This window comes from Mauremys mutica, chromosome 7 (genome assembly GCF_020497125.1).
Source record: "Mauremys mutica isolate MM-2020 ecotype Southern chromosome 7, ASM2049712v1, whole genome shotgun sequence".
In the NCBI taxonomy this organism is placed as follows: domain Eukaryota; kingdom Metazoa; phylum Chordata; order Testudines; family Geoemydidae; genus Mauremys; species Mauremys mutica.
In genome coordinates, this window is record NC_059078.1 from 13,972,011 (window position 1) to 13,998,998 (window position 26,988).

At 38.8% G+C, this 26,988-nt stretch overlaps 1 protein-coding gene across 2 annotated transcripts in view; it reads left to right on the forward strand.

Annotated features, from left to right (window-relative positions):
* Window positions 1–26,988, forward strand: part of CNTN4 (contactin 4) — a 669,413-nt gene that overhangs the window by 469,552 nt on the left and 172,873 nt on the right. For both annotated transcript variants that reach the window (XM_045024546.1, XM_045024545.1), the window contains one exon: window positions 25,584–25,679. In XM_045024546.1, coding sequence (XP_044880481.1) covers window positions 25,584–25,679 — 96 coding nt within the window. The remainder of the gene's footprint in view (window positions 1–25,583; window positions 25,680–26,988) is intronic.

The following is a 26,988-nucleotide window of genomic DNA, read 5'->3' on the forward strand; positions in this document are numbered from 1 at the left end:
GCCTTGTGGATTGTGGGTTTTATTAGGACATTCTAATGAATTGAAAACAATCAATCTAATTTCAGTGCATGAGCTTCCTTTCCTTCCTTTCTCCTTTCCCATTTTCTTTTCTGGGAGGGGAAAATACAAAACAATGAAATTAATTGTAAGTGAGGGACAGTGGGACTCTAAACACATGTATGTCAGGATATCTCTTGTCAGTTCCTTTTGCCTATCTGCCACAATATATGACTACTACTTTATAATTCACTAGAATAGAAATACGAGCAGCAAGAATGAAATGTCTGTTATTGAAATCTGGTCTTGCGTTGCATAATAATATACATCTTTCATGGGCAACCTGAGTCACCACCTAAACTGTAATGCTCAGAGTGTCTGCTGGGTGCTTTTTATTCTACAGTAGAACACCAAAGTTATGAACAGCAGAGATATGAACTGACCAGTCAACTACATGCCTCATTTGGAACTGGAAGCACATAATCAGGAGAAACACACACACACATGAAAAAAAGCAAATGCATTACAGTACTATGTTAAACATTAACTACTTTAAAAAAAGGGAAAGTTAAAAAATAAGATTTGACAAGGTAAGGAAACTTTCTGTGCTTGTTTCATTTAAATAAAGATGTTTAAAAGCAGCATTTTTCTTCTGCACAGTAAAGTTTCAAAGATGTATTAAGTCAATGTTCAGCTGTAACCATTTGAAATAACATAACGTTATGCTGAGAGTTACGAACGTTTCAGAGTTATGAACAACCTCCATTCCCGAAGTGTTTGTAACGCTGAGGTTCTACTGTACTTCTGTTGAGTTCAGAGAAATCGTCCTTTTGAAAATTCTAACTCTGTGTGCTTGTGTAATGTTATGTTGCCTCATTTTACTGCCATGCTAGTATACATGCAGCAGCCCAAAGTAACAAGGTGTGATACAACATAATCCAACAGGTTTGGTGTGCTGAAGGAGGTTCTCAGAGGACCCTTAATAATGTGCTGTAATCAAGCAGAAGAGAGGGTTAGAGTGCTTTTCCCTGCCTCTGATGGAACTCTTCTCTCTTTAGATACTGCTAAATAATCTACCAATAATCTTTCAATGAAGGTCATGAAGATACTTCTGAAGAATAGATTGATTTTGAAATGCATCAAATTGCACTAAAACAAAATCTTAGGGAAGGCAATGTCCAGTACTCCACACACATGCATGGTCCTCACACAACGTTCCTTAAGCTCAAATAAAGCAAAGCACTTAAATCTCATTGAAGTCTATGGGACTTAAGTACAGGCTCAAAAGTTTTTTTTTTTCTGACAGGATTGTTCATGTGCTCGAAATTAAAGAATATGCATAACTGCTTTGCTGAATGACAGCCATAGTTCAGATTACACATGTTGAATGCTGTACTATAACAGAAACAAAGGAGAATCATTTCCAGCAGATACATTTAGTATGCACCTGTTTGTGTATTTGTCAGCTTGCCTCCTGGTTATAATAAAGGATTTTGCTTCCATGAGTAAGCAAACGAATGAATAAATTTGCAAGGCCCTCAACCTTGCTCTTTGCAAACACACTTACTCCTTGTCATGGGGAAGAGGGTGGCAGGAATTTTGTTGGATCCCCTTGCTCCATCCTCAGTGCAAGAGAGTGTTACAGTACAAGCGTTTATGTACAGTATGTTGTTGTTGTTATTATTATTTACTTGTATTTGGATTACCGTAGGGCCTAGTAGCACTAGTCGTGGACCGGGACCTCACTGTGCTAGGTGCTGTATAAATACAGAACAAAAAGATGGTCCCCAAGGAGATTCTAATCTAAGTATAAAACAAGAGATGGATTCAGACATACAAGGGAACAATAAGACAATACTGATGATAGTGCTCACAGAGCACCAGCAGCCCAATTATTGTCAAGTAGTTTTTTGAGGCATCAAGGCAAAGGAGAATTTTCTAGAGGGATGTGAAGGAGGATAATGGGGGTAGTTCTGTGGTTGTTTGAGGATATCCTCCCAAGACTGTAGGGAAGGATGGTAGAAAGCAGAAAAGTGCTCATCTGAAAACTTTACAAGTGGGTGGTGGAGGCTGACATCATGGGGTGATTGAAGGCGATCATTGACAGCTCACTGAAAGACAGGGTGGGGAAAGACCAGGAAGGGCCTTGAAAGTGTTGACAAGCAACTTATGACTGATGGGATAGAGAACAGGGAGCCAAAGGAGGGATGCAAAGAGAGGGGTAACATGGTCAAAGCAATGGGCTAGGAGAATGGTTTTTACAGCAGTGTTCAGAAGGGGTATGAGCAGGGTACAATTGTTTTATCAAGACTAGAAAAAAGTGTGTTGTAGTAATTGAGATGTGAGATGAACAAGAGTTTTAGCTGTGTGTATAAGAGAGGCCATATCTTACAGATATTATGCAGAAATAATCTGCAAAATTTAGACATAGCCTGGATGTGAGAATCAAGAGAGAGATTTGAGTAGAAGTTGAGACACAGTTACAGGCCTCAGGAATAAGCCCCTCATGTTGTCCACAGTGATCAAGAAAAGAAAGGTAGCAGGGAAGGCTTGGGAGGAAAGATTAAGATCTCTGTTAAAATTATATACACATTTTGATTATATCCCTCTCACTAACCCTTCATATATTGCTTGCTTCTTAGGACCTGATCCTGCAAAGTCATAAGCATGTGTTTAACTTCCATTCACTTCAGTGGAGCTAACATGATAAAGTTAAGTCATCGTGGGGTCTTAGATTGTAAGTTTCTTAGGCCAGGGACTTCCTTTATGATTGTATAGATCTTAGCACAATGAACCCTTGATACTGATTGAATTTTCTGCATATTATTGCAATAAAAATAATAATGATTAATTATGGAAAATATTTTACAGAAATATTAATTACCCTAGAACAATTAAACAAGACATGACATATTCGGTTTAGTAATTAGCACACTCGGTATGCGATTAAGTGAAATCCCCAGTATTTATTTAATACTTTCATTTAATAAAACGGAGTTTAACAAAAACAAATCTGTAACAGAAAATAAAAATGTTCAACCTTATACTGCCTCTTGTTTAATGCACACAGTAAAAATCTCATAACATTATTTTCATAGGGAGTAGGGGAGTTGCGGGCCTACCCTCTGAAACTTCTTCCCCTCCCCCTCAATTAAATTCAAATCCCAGTGAAACTTCTATTCCAAAGGTCAAATTAGAAAGCATCCATCCTAAAACTTGTAAACTATTTCTCAAATCAGTGACTCTAAAAATTATTCATTAAAACACAAGCTCTTAAACTCAAACACTATTAAGCTCTGTATCAACAGAGTTTATTCTAAACTACACAGGCAGCTGTACAGTCCTGACACCACAGCAAGGACACAGGCAGAAGAACTTAATCTTTATGTCTTTGTGAAAGGGATGACATAAAACCCTGCTTTTAAAAAGTCAGCCACAGGTTTTATACAGACAGTGTTTAGCAATATTAGACCCATAAATATCAAGAGGGAAGTCTTGTCTGGTGTTTCGAGAGCAAAAAGCTTTACTGTTTTTTGGGTGCTACTCATCAGTTAAAGTGCTTTCAGCCCACTGTCTTATAGACAGGCTATGATTTCCTTTAAGCTATGTCCTCTAAACTCTACAGCTTATTGAGTTGGCCTGGAGTATGCTATTTAAAAGCTATGTTATGGGCCAGATTAGAAGATTTTATAGTCTACATCTAGTGAAGTCACATTACTCCATATGCAGCAATGCAAATGGCTTCTTTTTCCATCTGTTTGTGTATTTGTGTCCAGGATATGAAAGCATGGCTCTGTTGTGTGTATTAGAGCTATGCAAATCTGGTGAAAGCAATTTGGAAGACTGTGTATGAGCAATCTCTTGATAGAACATGCTTTATCCAATCTAAAATGAGCAGATATGCCAACCTCTTTGGTCTGTGCTTTCAATAATATGTCATTTCTGACTTACTCATAATCACTTGGGGCTGAATTCTGTGGTCCTTAATCAAGCAAAATGTCCATTGATTTTGTTAAGGACAACTGAATTTTACCTTAAAATTCATACTACATCAGAGATCCAAGATACTTTACATCTGAAAAGGTCATACACTATTGAAAATATTTGAAAAAAATAGCGGGTACAAACACAAACCATTGACTATTAATGGAACTTGGGCTCCTAAATCTTAGGCCGTTTTCAAAATCTCCTTGTGTTTCTTGGCTATTATATATCTGAAAATATAGCTAGGTAAAATACTATAACTTAGCCTTTGCCTTAGTAAATTACCATATTAATTATGGCTTGGGTCCTCAGTGCAAGATCAGGTCTTTAATATGGGAAATGGCTGGTAAAAATTCTTAAGTTTGCCAAAATATGTGCTAACTATAATTTTTCTGGGTTGTGAACTATTCACACCATTTTTACACTTGTGCCACTAGAAACATAGAGTATGGGTCGATTGCAGGTAGGAGGGTTGCTTCCTAGCATGTGTAGACAGACACATATTAGCTCTGCTCAATCTAGTGCGCTAAAAATACCAGTGTGGTCTCAGTGACACAGGCAGAAGCTTGGGCTACATTCCCAGGAGTCAGGCAGGATTGTACTTGGGCAGCTGGTCTGAGCCATTGTCCATGTGATCATAACCATACTGCTATTTTTAGCATGTAGGTGGAGCAGAACTAGCATGTGTCTGTCTACCCATGCTGGGAACCACCCTCCCAGATACTGTGTAGACATACTCTTTGAGCCAAGTATAGCAGCATAATAACATCCAATATTTTTGCTGTAGGTCCCGAATCATGTTAAATCGGGATTTAACAACGTATAAAGAATTGATCTATTGATCAAATTTTGATCAAACTAGCCAGAGACATAAAGAGTAACAAGAAAACTTTCTACAAATACATTAGAAGCAAGAAGAAGACCAAGGACAGGATAGACCCATTACTCAATTGGGGAGGGAGGGGGGAATGGCAGAGGTGCTTAATGACTTCTTTGTTTTGGTTTTCACCAAGAAGGTTGGTGGTGATTGGATGTCTAATGTAGAGAATGCCAGTGAAAATGAAGTAGGCTCAGAGGAGGCTAAAATAGGGAAAGAACAAGTTAAAATTATTTGGACAAATTAGATGTCTTCAAGTCACCAGGGCCCAATGAAATACATCCTAGCATACTCAAGGAGCTGAATGAGGAGATTTCTGAGCCATTAGCAATTATCTTTGAGAAGTCATGAAAGACGGGAGAGATTCCAGAAGACTGGAAAAGGGTAAAGATAGTACCCATCTATAAAAAGGGAAATAAATACAACCCAGGGAATTACAGACCTGTCAGCTTAACTTCTGTACCCAGAAAGATAATGGAGCAAATAATTAAGCAATCAGTTTGCAAACATCTAGAAGATAATAAGGTGATAAGTAACAGTCAGCATGGACTTGTCAAAAACAAATCGTGTCAAACTAACCTGATAGTTTTCTTTGACAGGGTAACAAGCTTGTGGATGGGAGGAAGCGGTAGACATGGTATATCTTGACTTTAGTAAAGCTTTTGATACTATCTCGCATGACCTTCTCATAAACAAACTAGGGAAATGCAACCTAGATGGAGCTACTATAAGGTGGGTGAAAAACTGGTTGGAAAACCATTCCCAGAGAGTAATTATCAGTGGTTCACAGTCAGGTTGAAAGGGCATAACAAGTGGGGTCATGCAGGGATCAGTTCTATGTCCGGTTCTGTTCAATATCTTCATCCATTATTTAGATAATGGCATAAAGAGTACACTTACAAAGTTTGCGGATGATACCAAGTTGGGAGAGGTTGCAACTGCTTAGGAGGACAGGATTAAAATTCAAAATGATCTGGACAAACTGGAGAAATGGTCTGAAGTAAATAGGAGGAAATTCAATAAGGACAAATGCAAAGTATTCCATTTAGGAAGGAACAATCAGTTGCACACATACAAAATGGGAAATGACTGCCTAGGAAGGAGTACTGCAGAAAGGGATCTGGGGGTCATAGTGGACCACAAGCTAAATATGAGTCAACAGTGTAACGCTGTTGCAACAAAAAAAAAGCAAACATCATTCTGGGATGTATTAGCAGGAGTGTTGTAAACAAGATCACAAGAAGTAATTCTTCTGCTCTACTCCTCTCTGATTAGGCTTCAACTGGAGTATTGTGTCCAGTTCTGGGCGCTACATTTCAGGAAGCATGTGGACAAATTGGAGAGAGTCCAGAGAAGAGCAACAAAAATGATTAAAGGGCTAGAAAACATGGCCTTTGAGAGAAAATTGAAAAAATTTGGTTTGGTTAGTCTGGAAAAGAGAAGACTGAGAGGGGACATGATAACAATTTTCAAGTAAGTAAAAGATTGTTACAAGGAGGATGAAGAATTTTTTTTTTCTTAACCTCTGAGGGTAGGACAAGAAGCAATGGGCTTAAATTGCAGCAAGGCAGGTTTAAGTTGGACAACAGGAAAAATATCCTAACTGTCATGGTGATTAAGCACTGGAATAAATTGCGTAGAGAGGTTGTGGAATCTCCATCATTGGAGATTTTTAAGAGAAGGTTAGAGAAACACCTGTCAGGAATGGTCTAGATCAGCGGTGGGCAACCTGCAGGGCAATCGGATTGCAGGCCGCAAGACATTTTGCTGACATTGACCATCCACATGCATGGCCCACCGCAGCTCTCCGTGGCTGCAGTTCACCTTTCCTGGCCAATGGGATCTGTGGGAAGTGGCAGGCCACAGGGACATGCTGGCCGCTGCTTCCCACAACTCCCATTGGCCGCAAATGGTGAACTGCACCACTGGGAGCTACAGGGGGCTGTGCCTGTGGATGGTCAACTTTAGCAAAATTTCTCATGGCCCAGAATCAGATTACCCTGATGGGCCGCATGCAGCCTGCAGGCCGCAGGTAGCCCACCACTGGTCTAAATAATTAGTCCTGCCAGGAGGGCAGGGGACCGGACTAGATGACCTCTCAAGGTCCCTTCCAGTTCTATGATTCTATGATTGATTTAAGCATCTGCTGCTGTTACAATATATCAAAATGAATAGTTATTTCTCATATAAGCTGTAAATTTAAAAAAGGAAGTTAGAAGTATAGTAGATAAGAAATAACATTGAAACTTTCTGTCCCAATCATTATAAAATGCTTTAAATGATAACAAAGGGTTAACCAATGGAGTATGATTTTTTGACAGTGCATCATTCAACCAAATGCACAACTGTGCTTATTTTTGCAAGATACAGTCACATAAATTGGCTTTCTAAAAGACATGTAGACACCTGTCACAACCAATTTGAATCATTTTTCTACTGTATTTTTGTTTAATAGTTATGAAATATTCCTCATATGTGTGTAACACTCTTTTAGTTTCGGAAGTGGAATAATTACAAAAAGCATTCTGGATTCTAAAAATATGCTAAGCATTTTTTCATACAAGCTTAAGGAGAAACAACCATGGAAACACTCCTCTGGCAAAGAAAGAAATGCAAAACAGAGCTTAGCTTTCATAAAAGATAGGAAGCTCTTTGTCAAATCACCAATGACCTGAGACATGCAGCCTCCTTAGGGAAGTCTTACTGTTTTCATTCTTGTTTCCAGGGTGCCTGGAGTTCAGTAGTTGAATTATTTCCACATTGTAGCCAACAACAGGAAGCAAGTGGACCTAGTATACAAATGCTGTAAACATGCCTGACTTCAGATGTTCAAAATTAATCAATTACGTGAGCAGTAAATGAAAATGGGTTTAAATACTAACAATAGAGGTCAAACATTACATTATCTGTAGCTCATTCTACCCATGAATCCTTAGTAAAGAGAGATCATCTTGCCTTTTTCTTGCCACTTGGTGCATTTCTGATCTCTGCTATTAACTGATACGACCTTGGCATAAAAGATCAAATTGTGACTTTCAAGACCTCTCTGGAAGTAAAAGTTATATGCTAGAGTTTACAGATTTTATATTGCTTTAATCCCTGGCCATGTGGACCCTAGTCATTCATAATTAAGGAAAAATACAGCAGCCCTGGTTTGCTTATTATTTAATCTTCTTAGCCTATAAATATTGATGATTGTGCTTTCTGTGAATGTTAAAATATGGGGAAAATATTACCTACCTCGGCCAAAGTTGGATAATTATAACCATCAAATGTTATATGTTCCAAGTTAAAATTTCTGTATGAAGTTTACGGAGGTAAACTACAGAGGCTTGTGGGTTTTTTTAAGGGTTTTTTTTGTGGGGGGGGCTTTTATTCCATCACATATGATGTTACAGAAGTGAGTCATGCAGTACCCTATATAAAATGATAAACTGGAAGGAAAAGTTAAATGTGGTGCGATATCATGCTAGCTGCAGCTGGCAAGTTTGACTGACCTTGGACATTTTTCAGAGAGTTAGTATGGTCTAATCTGCTTCAGACTGTCGTCATTTCATTCTACCAAAATAAGGTGCATTCATAAAAGTAAGGAGTTTCAATATGGCATGTTAATAAAGGTCACAGAAAAAACTAGTATTGCACTAAAAAGAAAATCAAGTTTGTACTACAGGAAGGTTGTTAACGCATGCATTCGAATAATATCTTGCACTTACTTGGTATGTTTCATCCTAGGATATCAACTCTCTTTGCATATATTAATTAATTAAGCCTCTTTTGAGGTATATAGTTCGTTTTATTATAACCATCTTTACAGATGAATAAACTTTGACACTGAGAAGTTAAGTGACGTACTCAAGGTCTCACAGTGAGCCAGCGACACAAATCAACATTTTCTTCACAGACTAAATATATCACAAATTTTCTTACAGTCGCTTGGGTTCAATGACAGTTGATTAAGGGTGACAATACTAAAGAGATGATACAGTCTAAGCAGTGTTCCTCAATTTTTATAGGTTGTTTCTTCACGTTTTGAGACTTATCCAAAGTAATTGTGGTGTGCCTGTGACTAATCTTTATTAATTTTCATAAAGAAACCAACAGTAAAAAGTACAAGAGAAAAATGACCTACAGCATGCATGTTAACAAATACTGCATTTTCACAGGATAGCCAATAAAATGATGCAATTTTACAACTTGTCGAAACCGCGAGACCAGACCACACAAAATCAGACAGTATGACACAGACATAACAGGTTAGGAGTCTAACTGGAGCAGATGCAGAGAAGGGCTACTAGGATGATCCAATCAATCCTTATAAGAGGAAACTCAAAGAACTTGGCTTGTTTAGCCTAACCAAAAGAAGGCAGAGGGAAGGTATGATTGTTCTCTATAAATACATCAGAGGGATAAATACCAGGGAGGGAGAAGAGTTATTTAAGTGCCAGTGTGGACACAAGAACAAATGGCTATAAATTTGCCATCAACAGCTTTAGGCTCGACATGAGGTGAAGGTCTGTAACCATCAGAGTAGTGAAGTTTTGGAACAGCTATTCAAGGGGAGCAGTTGGGGAAGGGGAAACCTAATTGACTTCAAGGCTCAGCTTGATACATTTATGGGGAGAATGGTATGATGAGACTGCCTACAATGGCACGTGGCCCGTCCTTGACTGTCAGTAGCAAAAATTCCCAGCAACCAGAGATGGGACACGAGATGGGGGAGGCGTGTGAGTTAGTACAGAGAATTCTTTCCCAGGTGTCTGATGTGTCTTGATCACATGTTCAGGGTCTAACTGATCGCCACATTTGGGATTGGGAAGGAATTTTCCGTTGGGAGATTGGCAGAGACACTGGGTGTTCTTCACCATCTGCAGCATATGGGGCACAGGTCACTTGCAGGTTTAAACTAGTGTAAATGGTGAATTCTCTGTAACTTGAAGTCTTTAAACCATGATTTGAGGACTTCACTAACTCAGCCAGAGAATATGGGTTTATTACAAGAGTGAGTGGGAGAGGTTCTGTGGCCTGCAATGTGCAGGAAATCAGACTAGATGATCATGATGGTCCCTTCTGATCTTAAAGACTATGAGTTTGAGTCATAGATAACAATATATATATGTACACACACACACACACAAGACGTACACAAATAGGCAAAAAAGAGAAGGAGGGGACCAGGGACAAGGAAGGGGCAGGAAGAGGAAGGAAAAAGGCTGAGGTCAGGTGGAATGGAAGTTGATTGTTCTTTGAGTTATCTCAGCATCCTTTATCAAAATATATAATGAAACAGGATCCAATTTTTTTTCAACTTTATATAACTGCTCTTTACATAATTTATTATAATACTGCTAACTCAGACAGGACTGAATACCACTGCTCTCTTCTGGACATTCATCTAGTCCATTTTTGTAAAATCATGCCTTTGGTAATCATCATGGCCCCCAAGAACCTTTGTAGTGGAGTTAAACCCAGTTTAGTAGATAGGTACATAATCTAGGATATAATTTGCAGATGAAATTTGGTTGCTGAAAGCCATGCTCTATTTCACCCTTGTGTCCACCTCTTTCCATAGCTGCCTGACCATTGAACAGTCCCACAGCATATGCTTCACGGTTCCTTTTTCTCTATTATAGCACCAACGAATCATGGAGAAGGTCCCCATCATGCACAGCCTCTGTGGTGTCCAGTATATTTTGAACAGCACCTCTTGCTGTGTTAGGTGTACTCTTAGGTCTACACAATGTAATTCTTCTTAATATATATTGTATAAGGCAATGGACCAGATTTGAAGGATCTGTATCAGACCACCTTACACTAACTTAGATTCCCTTATGCTCAGTCAGCTTTAGAGCTGATTACATCCATTTTACTGATATCTAAGAGAGTCTAAGTCAGTGTAAATTACACACCAAAGAACTGGAAGAAGGTATAATTAAAGTAGGATGGTGACTACTTTAACTTATACCTCTATACACCCTCAACTGGGCCGCACATATATGTGCAACAATAACTTACCCTCCGTTAGACATCAGTAGAGTGAGAGAAAGTAGCTCTAAGAGAATTGAAGTCAGTCTAAGGGGATCATTACACTTCACCCCTGAATCTGGCCCTATGAATATATAGCCAAGGTCTGAATAGTTAATTCTAGATGGAATCTACATCGGACCAACATACACATTGAGGGGAACTTAATTAGACTCCCTTTAGGCTTTCTTAAGGTTATGATTCAAATCTGAATTTGTAACTTTTGTGAGTTCCATGTCTACATCATGGAAGGCTACAGTATTCTCCAGCTTTCCTGTTGCTGATATTTAATAACATGAGAGTTTTTGAATTGTTAGATCAAATTCTGCTCTTGGCTACTCTTGATATGCACCCATTTAACTTGGAGCAGAATTTGGCACAATCCAGAAACGCTATTTTGATTGGTGTTGCTTGATTTTATTTTAATCTGTGTTCCTCATTTTTGTAATTTGCATCACATAATGAATTAAAGCGCCTCACTAAAGGCAAATAAGTCTATTTTTTAAAATACATGGTTCATCTTTGCCTCCACTATTTCCTTAGGAATTTTATCTGCAAAGTCAGGGCATGCCTTATTTATAGGTATAATTATAGATAAGTTTTGATCTCTACTATGCAACACACAAAAGCAAGATAATCAGCAAATATATATCTCCAAATGAACAGCAAAGCCAAAGAATACCAAAAGATGCAATTTGCAGAAAGAATCAAGATTCATAAAAAAATAATTTTCTAATGATCAAGTCATCTTTCTGTCACCCATTCTACTTTACCATTATTCTTTCAAAAAGCTATACCACTAGATGTGGCCCTGACAGCACACTCCCATCCTAAGCAAGAACAGGCTGGAACAATATATGAAAGGGGAAATCTCTATGGAAAACCAGAAAGTGATGCTGGTGATTCAGCACATGGTACAATATTTTGAATCAGCACTGGGTCAAAGCTGCTGTGCTTCTGGACATATGTTCTGGAGAGAGACAAAAACAGGTCTTGAACAAACATGGTCATTACAGATCCTGTCGCACTTTTGCTAAGATTGACTATGTTAATCCTGGTGGCATACCCATATTCAAATTACTTGCTGCCTAATAATCACCCCTCTGCAGCATCAGTTGGAAAATTTACTGTTTGCTTCTTAATAGGAATGTGATATCTCTGTGCCCTGTTAAATATTTGGTACCTTGCAATGGCTGATGAAGGGATCCTTCTGTCTGGTTTGTATAGACCTTTTGGTTGTTATGAAATGAATGTAAACTCATAATAATCTCCCTGTAGTATAACTTTCATCCACCAAAATTATCGTTGCTTAACAACAAATGTGTGCTATTTTGGAATACTCAGATTAAATAGAACCAAAACTCTCATGTGCATATTGATGTTAATTCTGGTTTTTTAAGCAATTATAAAAAAGAAACCCTGTTTTATTTAGTTTGGTATCAAGGTTCTAAAAATAAAAACCTGATTTGAAAGTAGGTCCCTGATTCAACCCTTTCTTCTTCATCTTCTTTTTTTCCAATCATTAAATAATCACAAATTATGGAACAAGACAGTGCATAAGTTACTGATGCTCAAGGGCCATAGAAATTTACATACGGTATAATTTATGCAGATTTTATGTACCTACTTGATTTGTATTTCTTTCTTCCCTACATTTTAATTCTAACATAAAAATTTTATTCTCTGGAGTAATTTTCAATTACCAGTTCTTTTTATTTTATTTAAAATGTCCACTTAGTGGAATTGTGCAGACACACAACAGTTGTTGTACATGTGAGGTCTTGGTTTTGGGTTGGTTTTTTTTCCCCCAATACAGTAGTTGATTTTTTTGCTGATATTTGATTTGATGAAAACAAAAATATATGATAATTTAATACTCATTTGAACAAAATACAGCATATATTGTAGTCGCTGATCATGCAAGCAATCTGTGATGAACGGGGCATGGGATTTTTTAGACATATTCAGACTATCAGTCCATCCAGTTAAATATCCTGCTTTTGACAGTGGTCAGTATCTGAGAATAAGTATTATATTCAGAATAAGTTCCCACTTATATTTTTATCATCTGCCAAAACAAACGTGAAATGCAGTATCAGGGTATGAAGTGTCTTTCTTGATCATGTGACTAGAAAGGGTATTTCCTACTCCTCACACATGACCTTGCTGCCACAAAAAAATCTGGATTATCCTGGCATACCCTGATTGAGGGCGTGATCTAACAAAGTGCTCGAACATGCACAGAGCCTAATGTCATATGATTTTTTAATCATCTCAGGGGTCCCCAATTTTAGTCACGTCGTATTTGTCTTACATATAAATACTCTTATTGACTTGACATACAAATATAAAGTCGGCTCCCTTCTTCCACAAACATTGTAAATAAATGAAACAAAAATATCCTCAAACCTTTTAGTTAAATCCCCAAGCTGCAGCATTCCAGTATTGGTCTCACAAATGTAAAATCACCTTCCTGCTCACTACTGCCCTGGGTATACATCCAAGGATCACATTAGCCTTTTTTTCCCACAGTATTGCGCTTGGCGCTCAGGGTCAGTTGCTTCATCACTATGATCCCTAAATCCTTTTCAGATTCGCTGCTTTCCAGGATACCGTCTCCCATTCGGTCATTATGGCTTGCATTCTTTGTTTCTAGATATGTAACTTCGCATTTGGCTTTATTAAAATGCACTTTTGTGGTGAAGAGGCAAGTACCTCGATGGCATCATAGTCTTATTGATGAAGGCGTTTGGGCAAATCTTAGGAGCTGGTTGTATTCCCAAAAATATGGGTGTCTACTGACTTCTGATTAGTGGATTGGGGGAAGCACATGTACTTACCTGTAATGAAGGATGACATAGTATACCCTGCTCTGAACTGATCTCTTATTACATTACCAATATCTTATTGGGTGTGGAAGGATTGTACTATATAGGAAGTGGCTTTTCATTGTCTGTGGATCTCAATATCTAGCACTACCAATATGTTACATGGAGAAGGTAATGTCTTGTAGAGATATTATGTTCATATAGTACAATGTATCCAGGTGGGTTTGTAAGCAGATGAGCTAAACAGGGTACCTACCATGGGCAATCAAGGGCATCACAGAACATATGAGTCACTAATATACATCTCCTCTTGATACTATAACTTGCAAATTTTGACTAGATTATGGTCTTGATTCTGATCTCAAACCAATGTAAATCAAGGGTAATCACACTATGAAGTCTGTGGATTTCAATCTGTGTGATCAATGTAATTGAGGTCAGACTCAATCCGTAAACCTTTTCTTATAGCCTGACTGTTTTTTCCCCCACAGTCTTCAAATAAAGCATTATTTTTCTGTTCAGTTGTTTGCAAAGCTCCATTTAAATTTATTTAATTTCATCTACGATATTGTTGATTTTTGTTATGCGAAGACATCTTTTATTTGTTTAAACAAATAAAATTGTTTAGAAACCAAAATAATCAAGAATTCATTGGAGATTTATACCGTATAATGATTGAAGCCTGTTTCTTATATAAAACTCACATAATCCTTTGTGGTTGTGATATATAGTTTAATTCTCAATGTCATGCTTGGTAGCCTATTAAGTTATAAAACTCCCATGGTAAATGAAGACCAAATAATTGTATGATACATCACTGACAGCGTGGTGAAAGTACTACACCACTGGTAACCATATCTATATATTTTCATGATGCTTAATGTTTTATTCATCTCAGTCACGTCACATTATTTGAGTTCTTCTCACTGGGAAGTTCATTTGTGTAAGATATAGGGAGCATTAACATTTCTTGTATCTCAGAATTTTCATTTTAAGTAGAGTTAATTATCCAAAGTCTTTTTATAAAGAATATTTGGAGAAGGTTAGGAGCGTGCCTTTTCTCTATCAACATAGCTGATCTTAGCCCATCCAACATGTGTACGTATTCATGCCCATATTACCAAAGCTGTGCTGTTACCTGCTATTTAAGTGCTGTAGGAACCTGGGCATTATATTCTGTTTGGTAGTTACTGAGAAGGGGAAGGAGTTATCTTGTGTTGCTGCAGGGCTGCTGGCTGAATCCTTTTCTTTGCTTGCCACCTTTTGGCTCCTGTACTCTTCAATGTGGGTTTCAAAGAAAGGGAGATGATGTCATCATGGGAAGGGGGTGCTATGAATTGGTGAAGTCTGTACTACTTATGAACTCTGATTGATATTGTGAAGTTGTACTATGAAAAAGTGCTTTATTATGAGTGCCTATATGTATGTGGGTCCACCATTGCTGACAGCATCTATAGCATGTACACCCCAGAGAGATACAGAAGTAAATATTTAAGGTTAAGGATGGTACTTACACCTCACCGAGAAGCAGCTGCATCCTTAGAGACAAACAGTTTACCTGGTTCCTCTGGAGGGAGGAGGGGAAGGTAGGAGCAATGGACAATAATTGGGAGGAGAATAAAAGAAGGGTTTAAGATAAAGAAACAGACAGGAACAGGGGCCATACAGGAAGAGGAAGCATGGGGCAGGAGAGGGCAAGGTCACAGCAGCTGGATAAGGGACTCCTTGAAAGAGACTGAATAGCACGCAGCAGCCTCACAGCGACCGGCAGGTCGCCCCTCGCGGCTTGCCGCCCCAGGCACGCACTTGGTGCGCTGGTGCCTGGAGCCACCCCTGCTGCATGAGGTGTGGACACACTCCTTTCCTGGACCCAGATGGTTCCCCAAGGACTCACAAGAGAAGAATCAAGTAGAAAATAAGGGATATTTGTGGTTTCAGATGTTTATTGTTTTGTCTGAGCTGTTGTCTCCTGTGCTTTGCAGCATTAAGTATAAAAGAGCATAATAGTGTTAGACTGTACTCTGTGTGTGAGTGGACTGCTTCACCGCTTCGGCATGCCCCTGAGAGAATTAAACTGTAAACCAAAATCTTCACACCTTTGGCGTTCTGGGAAGGGGGTGTGCTTAGGTAGCTGGGGTATCTTGGGTGTCAGTGCTGGTCCTGGAGGCCCCAAGCAGGTGGGCTGAGGAGCCTCATTTCCAAGCAGGGGTAGCAGACTGGGAGTCAATACCCAGAAAATGTGCCAGAGAGGCCAGCCAAGGGCTTCAGAAATGTAACACATCTCAGGAGATGAAGGGCACAGAGGCTTGGCTGTCTAGTGTGTGGCTGGCAGGAGGCACTTGCTAGGATCTGTGACTGGGGGAAAGAAAATAAAATAAATGGTATATTTGAAATTAGTTTAAAGTTTGGGAGCAATGGGGAAGAAAGAAGATGGTGGAGAAGAAAAAGTTGAAGGGATGAGAGATGGTGAACTTGGGTCAATGGCAGACAGAAAGGCAGAGCACAGGCGGATCTTGGCAATCGGAGCATGAAACTAGGGTGACCAGTTGTCCCGATTTTATAGGGACAGTCCTGATTTTTGGGTCTTTTTCTTATATAGGCTCCTATTCCCCCCCCCCCCGTCCCGATTTTTCACACTTGCTGTCTGGTCACCCTAAGTGAAGCATATGGGGAGAGTCAGCAACAGAAAGGTGCAGACAGGAACTGGACAACAGAATATGGGCAGCAAGAGTGGAGGGATGTGAGAGAGAGAGAGAGTGAAATAGACTGAGGAGTGGAGCAACAGGGGCTGAATGAGCAACATAAGGTGCAAGACAGGAGAAGAAAGTGAGTTATTTTTGCACTTTTTTGGCATGGCAAATTACTGTGGATAATGTGCACCCCACTTGCTCCTAATTAGGAAAATGCCCGACTATGCAATATGTATGCTATCACCTCACTCAGTGTAGATCTAAGAACAAGCTTGTGATTTTTTTTTAATTGAAAGTCATTAATCATATTAACAACCAGTCGATGGAGACTAAGTGATAAACTCACTCATGGCCCCTGAGACCAGTGAGAGAAACAAAACAGGAATAGAATCCAGGTTAGGATTAAACAAATATATCTCAGCCACCAAAAGAAAAATTAAAACCTCTACAATTGCTAATGTATCTGGTAGATATGGGAAATCCTTACAAAGTGTTAGGCACCTTCTTAGAAATTCAGAGTGCCCTTAATTCCCGCTCTCAGGAAGTGCTCATTTTCTTGTAGCATTAGTGTCTAGAAATACCATGCTTCTTTTAAAAAAAAAAAAAGAAAGAAACAAGATTTTCAGATACTATGGTAATGGGAGTGATTATAAAAATCTGGTTAAAGGATTTTTTTTTGCATCTATCGTCACTGCAAAGTATGTCAGGGAGATTCCCACACCTGAGTTATTTTTTTTAGGTGATAAATCTGAGGGACTGTCCCAGATTGAGGTGTCAGTAGAGGAGCTTTTGTAGCAAACTGATAAATTAAACAGTAATAAGTCAGCAGGACCAGAAGGTATTCACTCAAGACTTCTGAAGAAACTAAAAAATTACTGAACTACTAACTGAGGTATGTAACTTATTCCTTAAATCAGTCTCTGTACCAGATGACTGGAGGATAGCTAATGTAATACCAATTTTTTTAAAAAGGCTATTTTGGAAAGAATCAACATGGCTTTTGTAAAGGGAAATCATACCTCACCAATCTTTTAACATTCTTTGAGGGTGTCAACAAGTATGTGGACTTTCAGAAAGGCTTTGATAAGTTCACATACCAAAGACTCTTAAGCCAAGTAAGCAGTCATGGGATAAGAGGGCAGGTCCTCTTATGGATCAGTAACTGGTTAAAAGATAGAAAAGGGTAGTAATAAATAGTCAGTTTTCATAATGGAAAGAGGTTAATAGCAGGCTCCCCCACAGATCTGTCCTGGGATCTTTGCTATCTAATATATTCATAAATGGTCTAGAAAAAGGGGCAAACAGTGAGGTGGCAAAATTTGCTGGTGATACTAAATTACTGAAGATAGTTATGTCCAAACAGGCTGCAAAGAGTTACAAAGAGATCTCACAAAACTGAGCAACAAACTGGCTGATGAAATTCGGTGTTGATAAGTGCAAAGTAATGCACTCTGGAAAACATAATCCCAACTATACATACAAAATGATGGGGTCTATATTGGTTGTTACCATTCAAGAAAGAGATCTTGGAGTCATTGTGGATAGCTCTCTGAAAACATCCCCTCCATGTGCAGCAGCGGTTAAAAACACTTAACAGAATATTAGGAACCATTTGAAAAGGGATAGATAATAAGACAAAATGTCATAATGCCACTATATAAACCTACGGTATGCCCACACTTGAATACTTCATGCAGTTCTGGTTGCCCTATCTCAGAAAAAGATATATTATAACTGGAAATGGTACAGAGAAGGGCAACAAAAATGATTAGGAGTATGGAACAGCTTCCATATGAAAAACAGATTTAAAAGACTGGGATTATTCTGCTCTGAAAAGAGACGACAAACGGGATCTGATTGAGGTCTATAAAATCATGACTGATATGGAAAAAGTGAATAGGGAAGTGTTATTTACCTCCTTTACATAACATCAGAATCCAAGGTCACCCAATGAAATTAATAAACACCAGGTTTAAAACAAACATCTGTAAGTACTTCTTCAGAGAATGCACTGTCAACCTCAGGGGATTGTGAAGGCCAAAAGTATAGCAGTGTTCAGAAAAGAACTAGATAAGCTAATGGAGGATAGATCCATAAATGGCTATTAGCCAAGAGAGTGAGGGACACAACCCCCTGCTCTGGGTATTCCTAAGCCTCTGACTGCCAGAAGCTGAGACTGGGTGATAAGGGATGGATCTCCTGAAAATTACTCAATTCTGTTCATTAATTCTGAAGTATCTGGCACTGGTTACTGTTGGAAGACACAATATTGGACCATTGGTCTGATCCAGTATGGCCATTCTTACGTTCTTATGCATTGTGGCAGAGCCGTTGCGACTCCATAGTTAAGCAAGGGTTTGGTTTTGCACTTGATGCAGGACTTCACTCTTGGTTTTTGTATGAAAACCACAGCATAACTGCCTCAAATTTTCAGCACGTAATCTCAGAGTGAAGCTTGAATTTTCTAAGGAGTTTCAAGTAAGTCTGTTAATTACTTTCCTAGTTCTAACTAATTACAAATTGGCTAAAAAAAGTTCATGTTCTGAGTCTCATGACTTTTAAGAGCTCATCTAGCTTTCAAGGAACAAACTGTAGAAAGTCAGAATACTGTAGCAAGAGCTCTTTTAGAGTTGTGTAATTATTTTTTTAATTAACTAAAAGAAAAATAAAACCTTCCTTATGTTATCTAGAATCTGAGAATTTGTGGGCAAGCCAGACTGTAGAGAATACATGACCGGTTAGGAGTGATAGTCACAAAGGGAAATATACATAGCTGTACCATTTGCACTGTAAGTCACCGTAATCGGAAGTTGCAAAGGCTTATTTTCATTTCTTCTCCAAAGCCATCCCATTGATCTTTATGGTAAAAAGTACAGAGAACAATTTCCCACCTACTCTTCATGCAGGAGTGGAGAGGCACTAGAAAGGTGTGTGGCCTATGATTGAGGATAGCATAAATCAAAGGAATAAAATGTACATTTAACTTTTGTATGGCAAGTGGTCTTGCTCCCATGTACTGATTGTTCAATTGTGCAGAATTTAATTCTGAAATGGAACATTTTGTACCCACTTGAATACAAGTTTCTAGGCAACATCTCCACTTTGCACAGCATCCAAGGGTACAGCAGAACCTCTTTAATTGGCACTTCACCAATCCATATATTTTTATAAATAAGTCAAAAAAAGCCATAATTTATCCTCCCGTCTCACAAAAAATGTAATAGCAAGATACTGTGTACCACAGTAAATTCATTTGTACACTATGGAGACGCATAAATAAAACAAAACTATGCACTTCAAAATAAGGGAATGAAATATGGTTTGTGATGCATCAGCCTTTAAGTTTTATTCATGTTTGTTCACTTAGGACTAGATCAAAAATCCTTCTTACACACATTAGTGAAAAGTTACTCACAACCGAAGCCAACTGGACTACTCCTGTGAGTAACAGATTCACAGTCAGGCCCTTGTTTACAGTGTAAGGCTGAGTAATGCATGAGCACTTGCCTAATTTACAAAATTCAGTAATTTGCAATGTGAGCATGAGTGATGAATGATCGTCTATATTCATAACCTGAAACATACCCGGAAATGAGTTCTGGCCATTATTCTGTCATCTCTCTGCAGCTCACTCAAGTGGAGACATTTTTTCCCCTGGTTATAACCATTTTCTTGTCATAAATAGATTACTGGCTGTTTTGCCAACAAACTGGTGTCCTCTGAGTGATTTTCTTACACCCACAAAGAAGCTAGAAGAACAGCTCTGGGTTAAAACTTACCATTATGTCGTGTACTTTCTCCCCATGCTGAAAGAACTAGAGTTACTGATGTCATGACAAATGACCTAAGAATTTTTTTAACCATCCTTACCAGCAAAATCCCCAAGAGAAGTAAATCAGAATATAAAAAAAAAAAAATTCTCCCTTTTCAGCCAATGGGATTATTCACAGTTTTAAAATTAAACTCCCACATAAGTGTTTGCAGGATTGGGGCCTGAAAACTGTATTACGTACAGTCTGTACTGTGCCTTTTTATATAATGCAAAATTAAATACTTCAGTCTATGGTGGAGGAATAATTGAATAGCTGAGTCACTGCTTGAAAAGTCTATTACTATGTGTCTTCAAGACTTTGAGATTATAATACTTTTAAAATTTTCTTACTAGATAGATGGACACATTTTAAATACTGTACATACATCTCCCTTGATGAGTGGGACCATGATGCCTTTTCTGTGGAATTTTTATTTATCATCAATATTAATCATTAATTTTTTCTCCAAATGCATTCATTTGTGCAGTTTTAACTTTAGATTTCCCAGATGATTATATTAATTGGTAGTAACAGTGGTTGTGGTAGTGCAACCCTTACACATGTTGGTAACCATTACTCATGCAAATAGTCCCACTGAGGCCAATAGGACGATTTCAATGATTAAATTCTCATCGATATGAGCTAGCCCTTAGCTGTACAGTATTGGTAACCTCAAATGTTGAAGCCTGGCCAAAAAAAATACTGATATTGGCTTAAAAAAATCATGAGATTTTTTTCAAAGGGGTTCTTTTTATTTGCCTTCTGGTTTCTGAGCCTCAGGTGTGGCCTTGCTTCATGTTTTCAAACTTTTCTCCACAACCACAAAGCTGGAAACTTACTTTAAAATAAAATAAAAATGAGATAATCATAGAATGATGTTACTCATGAAATGGAGAGTAATCGTATATTGCATGTTTTGTCATAAAATAGCCACAGTTGGCAACACTGACTTTAATTTCTCTAGAATCCCATCTTTTTGTTTGTGAATGCACGTGAAAAAGTTACCTGCATTTATTTGCTGCTTTTTTTCACTAATCTCATTAATCTGCCGTCACTGTTATTGTTGACTTGAAGAGAAGTGATGTTGGTGAAGTCTGATACCTAAGCAAAGATGTCTGTGTGGATGAATAAAATCGCAGCTGAACTGACTGGAAAAGATCTCCTGAGTCATCTAGTCCAATGGCTCTCAACCTTTCCAGACTACTCTGCCCCTTTCAGGAATCTGATTTGTCTTGTGTGCCCCTCAAGTTTCACCTCACTTAAAAACTACTTGCCTACAAAATCAGACATAAAAATACAAAAGGGTTGCAGCTCACTATTATTGAAAAATTGCTTCTTTCTCATTTTTACCATATAACTATAAAATAAATCAACTGGAATATAAATATCGTACTTGCGTTTCAGTGTATAGTATATAGAACAGTATAAACAAGTCACTGTCTGTGTGAAATTGTAGTTTGTACCGACTTTGCTAGTGCTTTCCACGTAGCCTGTTGTAAAAATGGGCAAATAGCTAGATGAGTTGATGTATCCCTAGAAGACCTCTGTGTACCCTCCCAGGGGTACATGTACGACTGATTGAGAACCACTGATCTAGTCAGTCCCCCTGCTCTGGGGAACTGATCCTGCAGCCTATACCCACGTGAGTAGCCCTGGTGGAAATCAACGATCAGTGACTACCTCATATGTTTAAAGCTGCAGTTCAAGCCCCTGGGGCAGAATTGCTGTACAACAATCTCTTGAGTCTGTTTTGAAAATCACTGGTGCTTTTGTTATTATGTATGACAACCTCCCTTGGCAGATTATTCCATTTTCAGACAGGTTCTCCAGTTTAAAAAAATCCTAATATTTAATTTATTTTCTCCCTACTTTGGTTTCAGGCTATTAGTTCTTATGTTACCATCCGCAGCAAGAATGAAGTTCACTCGTACATTCTTTGCACAGTCATAACTAGTCAGTGGGAGTTTTGGGGAGGATGAGGAATGCAGGACTGGACCTTTGAAAGCATCACTTTCCCTTTTGTGTGTTATTAATTTTGAAGGTATATTTTTGCCTGTTTGAAAAGACATCACCATTGTTTTTTCTCTAGGCTACAACCACAGTAATGCGGTGTGAATGGAAGGGAATTCTTTTCACCCACAACTGTCTGTTGCTTGATTTTCAACATTTAGTAACTTCCCAGTCAAGGAATATGACTCTGTTTTTCTTCCCTATTTATGCATGGTTTTGTATTCTGCATTGTTTTTGTTACATATGTTCCCAATCTTGAATCAGGGTTGCCAGTATAAACCTCTGTCTCACTGTGGAGTGCTATCGCAATGGTCCACACTAGTTGATCCAATGCAGAATTGGGGCCGAAATTATTATGACACGTTATTTAATTTGGATCATAGCTTTGAGACCTATGTGTTACTTTGATCTTCCCTAAGGGTCTGATCATGTAAAGCGCTTAGCCAATTGCTGACTGGCCTCAATTTGCTTATCATTGCCTCAGTCTACTAACTTCAAAAGAAACTGAGACGTGTTGATATTTTGGACTGTAATAATTTTCACAACACATTCACAGTGGAAAAGGGCTTTCCTTCACCCCCTTCCCTGGTTCTTGTTACACAGGCAGAAAGCAGAAGACCGGAAGTCTGAAGTGCAGGCAATGCAAAGTTTATGGGGGTTTAGTTCTAAGCAAACATATTTTGAAGCCCTTCACACCAGTCAGGCTTATTTTTATACGCCGATAGTTTCCCCCTTTCTTCCCCCAGCTACAGTTCTATACACCAATAGAACCCCTTCTCCTACCCCCTAGCTACACACACTGCTGGAGCTGTCTCTTCCCAGGGTTCTGTTTCCAGCTCTGATGCCACAGAGCATTTATCCTGCGTCCCCCTTGCCAGCTCTGACGCTGAAGAGCCTTGCCTGTGTCCCTGTTCCTCCTTGCCCCATTGTGCCATTACCATTCCCCTTCCCACTCCTCCTTCTCAGCAGGCCCAAATATACCTGCAATGACGCATCTAGTCACATCCCTTATAACTTATGGTCATTTTCCGTTCTGGAGGGTCGTGAGTCGGGGGTCTTCATCCCACCCCGTTTGTACACCATAAGGGGAGGGGTAAGGAGTGAGGCTGTGCTCTGGTCAGGGGCAGGCATTTCTCTGATCTTTTAGTGTTTTACCTCCCACCCAATCACCCCTTACCGCTCCCGACTGGTTGCCTGACCTTGCTTTGAGATAAGGAGTTGTGGCAGTCGTCAAGTGTGCGCTCATATATTACACTCCCACTGTACCCTGTACCACTTTCAGCTCCATCGCTGATCTGTCTCATTGTACTAAAAGCCCCATCTGGTTGTGGGAAATGCAACACACAACATCTTTGTCCTTTGTTCTTCACACATATTAGTAAAGATGTAAGAATATTAAAAGTCAAACCCAAAATTCTGTCTCAGGCTAACAAACAGGCTTGTATGCTAACACACAGCAGTGCACAAGTTTCCTTATCTCCCTTCACAAGCCATACACCCTCTGAATATTGTGCAATATTATTCAGTCATTTTAAAATATTAAAATGTATAGCATAAGGACACAGCAGATCTGTGCTAAAATGCGTATAAATTTTAATTGTTGCCCATTATTTGCATTCTGATGACTGTTTTTACTTAGATTGTAAACTCTTTGGGGTCAGGGCTGTCTTTTTGTTCTGAATTCATACAGCACCTAGCGCAATGGGATACTGGACCATAGAATCATAGGACTGGAAGGGACTTTGAGAGGCCATCTAGTCCAGTCCCCTGCACTCATGGCAGGACTAAGTAATATCTAGACCATTCCTGGCAGGTGTTCGTCTAACCTGCTCTTAAAAAACCTCCAATGAGGGAGAGTCTACAACCTCCCTGGGCAATTTATTCCAGTGCTTAACCACCCTGACAATTAGAAACATGGCTGGGCTCCTAGGTGCTACCATAATACAAATAATAATAAGCCCCTGCCTTGTCCCCAAAAAGTCTTTTCATGATCGGGCAGAACACTCAGGCCAAGGTGTAAGAGGGGACTTGGCCCCAACCCTGCAAAGAGTTTGCACATTGTGTAGCTTTACTCCTGAGTAGGGTTACCAGATAGCAACTGTGAAATAAGGGACAGGAGGTGGGGGGTAATAGGCGCCTATCTAAGAAAAACTCCTCCAAAAAGGGACTGTCCCTTTAAAAACGGGACATCTGGTCACCCTACTCCTGAGAGTAAAGGTATGCGCATGTGTAAGTGTTTTGCAGGTTCAGAATCTAAGACACTACTTTGAGATTAATACCTGAATAGCACTGTGGTTAAAGTGAAAAATGGAGTTTTCTTAATAGCTAAGAGCACTACCGATGGACCTGTGTTAACTCTTCCGTAGCAAAAAGATCTAAAGGGGATAAAAATTCAGTGTAATGTTTTTCACTTTGTAACAGTGTAATGACATTCCTGTTGTTCACTTACCTCCTGTGTATTTTCTGTGTTTTTCTGCTGCGCCAAACAGCAGTTTTGAGATCAGCAAACAATGGCTCCGTTGCATTGAAAGGAAAAACAGAATGGAAATTTAAAAACAAGCCACTATATAAGATAAAAAGGCTATTGGGGTGACTCAATATACTAGAGATCTTGCACAGAATTCCCATGGCAGCTGATGCTGCTGATCAATACTTGGTGCTGCTAGTTGGGTCACAAAGTGTAACTTCAACAATTAATAGTAACTTTCTCAAGATCACTGTGGAAGACAGAGAGAGAGGGGGTCACATTTTCCCAGTGTCTAATACCTCCAGGACAGGACAGGAGAGAAATGAAGTGAGGAATTTAGTGCAATAAAGCACTGTGCAGCTAACATACATTGGTGGATTAATGTCAGTGTTAGCAGGGAACTTCACTATGGGGAATCTTTCCCATGTTCCGAATTGCAGATTTGCATCCACATGTGGGTTACATGGGACATCAATAACAAAACTCATCCAAAAGGGAAAGACTCATAATCTGTGGGGAAACAGACATGGATTATAAAATAAATGAGGATAAATGGCAATTTAGGGCAATAATTTCTTCTATTGTGTGTTATAATATTAACTGCACAAGCATAATACATTGTTATTTCTGAGTTTACTTTGCCCTCAGTGAATGTCCACCAGTACCAATCCACAATCACCCAAATATTTATTGAAACTTTTGCTTCCTCCGATGTTTTGCTACACTAGGCAACAGCCTGTTTTGCCTGTGTCTTAGGAGCAGACTTCTACAAATATCTTTCCCAAACTGATGTTCATTTTGTATTTCCCTCAGAAAATAAAATAAACAACCCTAACATATGCAGTCCTTCCAGAAGAGAATACTAATGCCATTTCATGCACTCTTTCTTGTTAACAGACCTTGAAAACTTCAAGACAAGAACAAGAAGTACAGTGTCAGTCCGACAGGGCCAGGGAATGGTACTGCTGTGTGGACCACCACCACATTCTGGAGGTAAATCATATCAATAATGCTATTTTCAATATTCAGTGGCAATTTGCAGGTATCTCTGGCTTTTGCTCCAGAATAGGGTTTCAAGAGTTCTTAAAGCTTCCATCCAGGGAAGAAGCAGGTGATAGTGTTGGATTGAGAGAATGATCCAACCTGAATGGTTCTTGCTGGGCATACAGACACCTTGATAAATCTGCTAAGATCTTGGTGTGATAAACCCAGACAAAGGATAAAGTTTTATCATCTAAATGCATGCATGGAGAAGAAGAAACTAATGCAAAGGTCAGTGTGTGCCAAAGTGGAGCAGATGAACCTAGATTAGATGGAGCCCATACATCTGTTTAAGATCTGCATGTTTGGTTTTCTGCAGTTTTCAGTCAGCAGGGAGGGTAACCATGTAGAAAGAATGTGGGTCACATGTTGAGCCTCTTTCCATTGCGTTATTATTTCATTCACAATAATGAATTTCACCCTCAGTGCAAGAGAACTTGTATCCTCTGCACCAAATTTAGCCCTGAGGCACAAGTCCCATTGAAGTCAATGAGATTTGAACCCACCTATTCCAGAGCTAAATTTGACTCTGTATTATGTGGTTCTAAGACTTTAAATAATGTGGGGAGAAATGAAAGGATGTTATCAAGTTAGTGTAACTTCCAAATATGAATTAGCTTAAAACATGGTACAAAACATCCCCTATATTCTAAATATATTGCTTTTATAAAGAAATATTCAACAATCTTTAACAGGGAAATGAAAAAGAACACACTACAAATGCTCGTGTGATTTGTTCTCTTTTGACAGTGTGTGATATCTATCAAATCCTTGTCCCTAATGGGAATCAGCATCATCGATGCTGCCGTTCAGACAAGTTAACAGGGAAGTTTCAATAATAACTCAGTGTTTTCTCAGTGGCAAAGAAAGTGGTATATGGCCCCCAAAAAAATCAAGTTTCTAAATGGATTTTATAAACTATGAAGACTATAACAATTACTTTACTACAACATCATTTTAAAAGGGGATGATAAAAAAAGTTTAGAAAATTCAAAGCAATCATTTTCAACTAAAATTGTATAAAGATTTCTTGTTATATCCTATGTAGATATGTAACGAGTGGTGCCAAAACGATCTTGGTTGACTGGGTATTTATACCTGTGTGTTTCTGTGTTGCAATTCTCACAAATCAAGCATCGGAAAGATAATTAGTTAGTTGTCTATTATATCAATTGATTGATATTGGACTTGATCGCGGGCAATGCATTGTGTGCCCAGCAGTCAATGAAGTGTGTCATACGACTTCAGTGTATTGTCACTA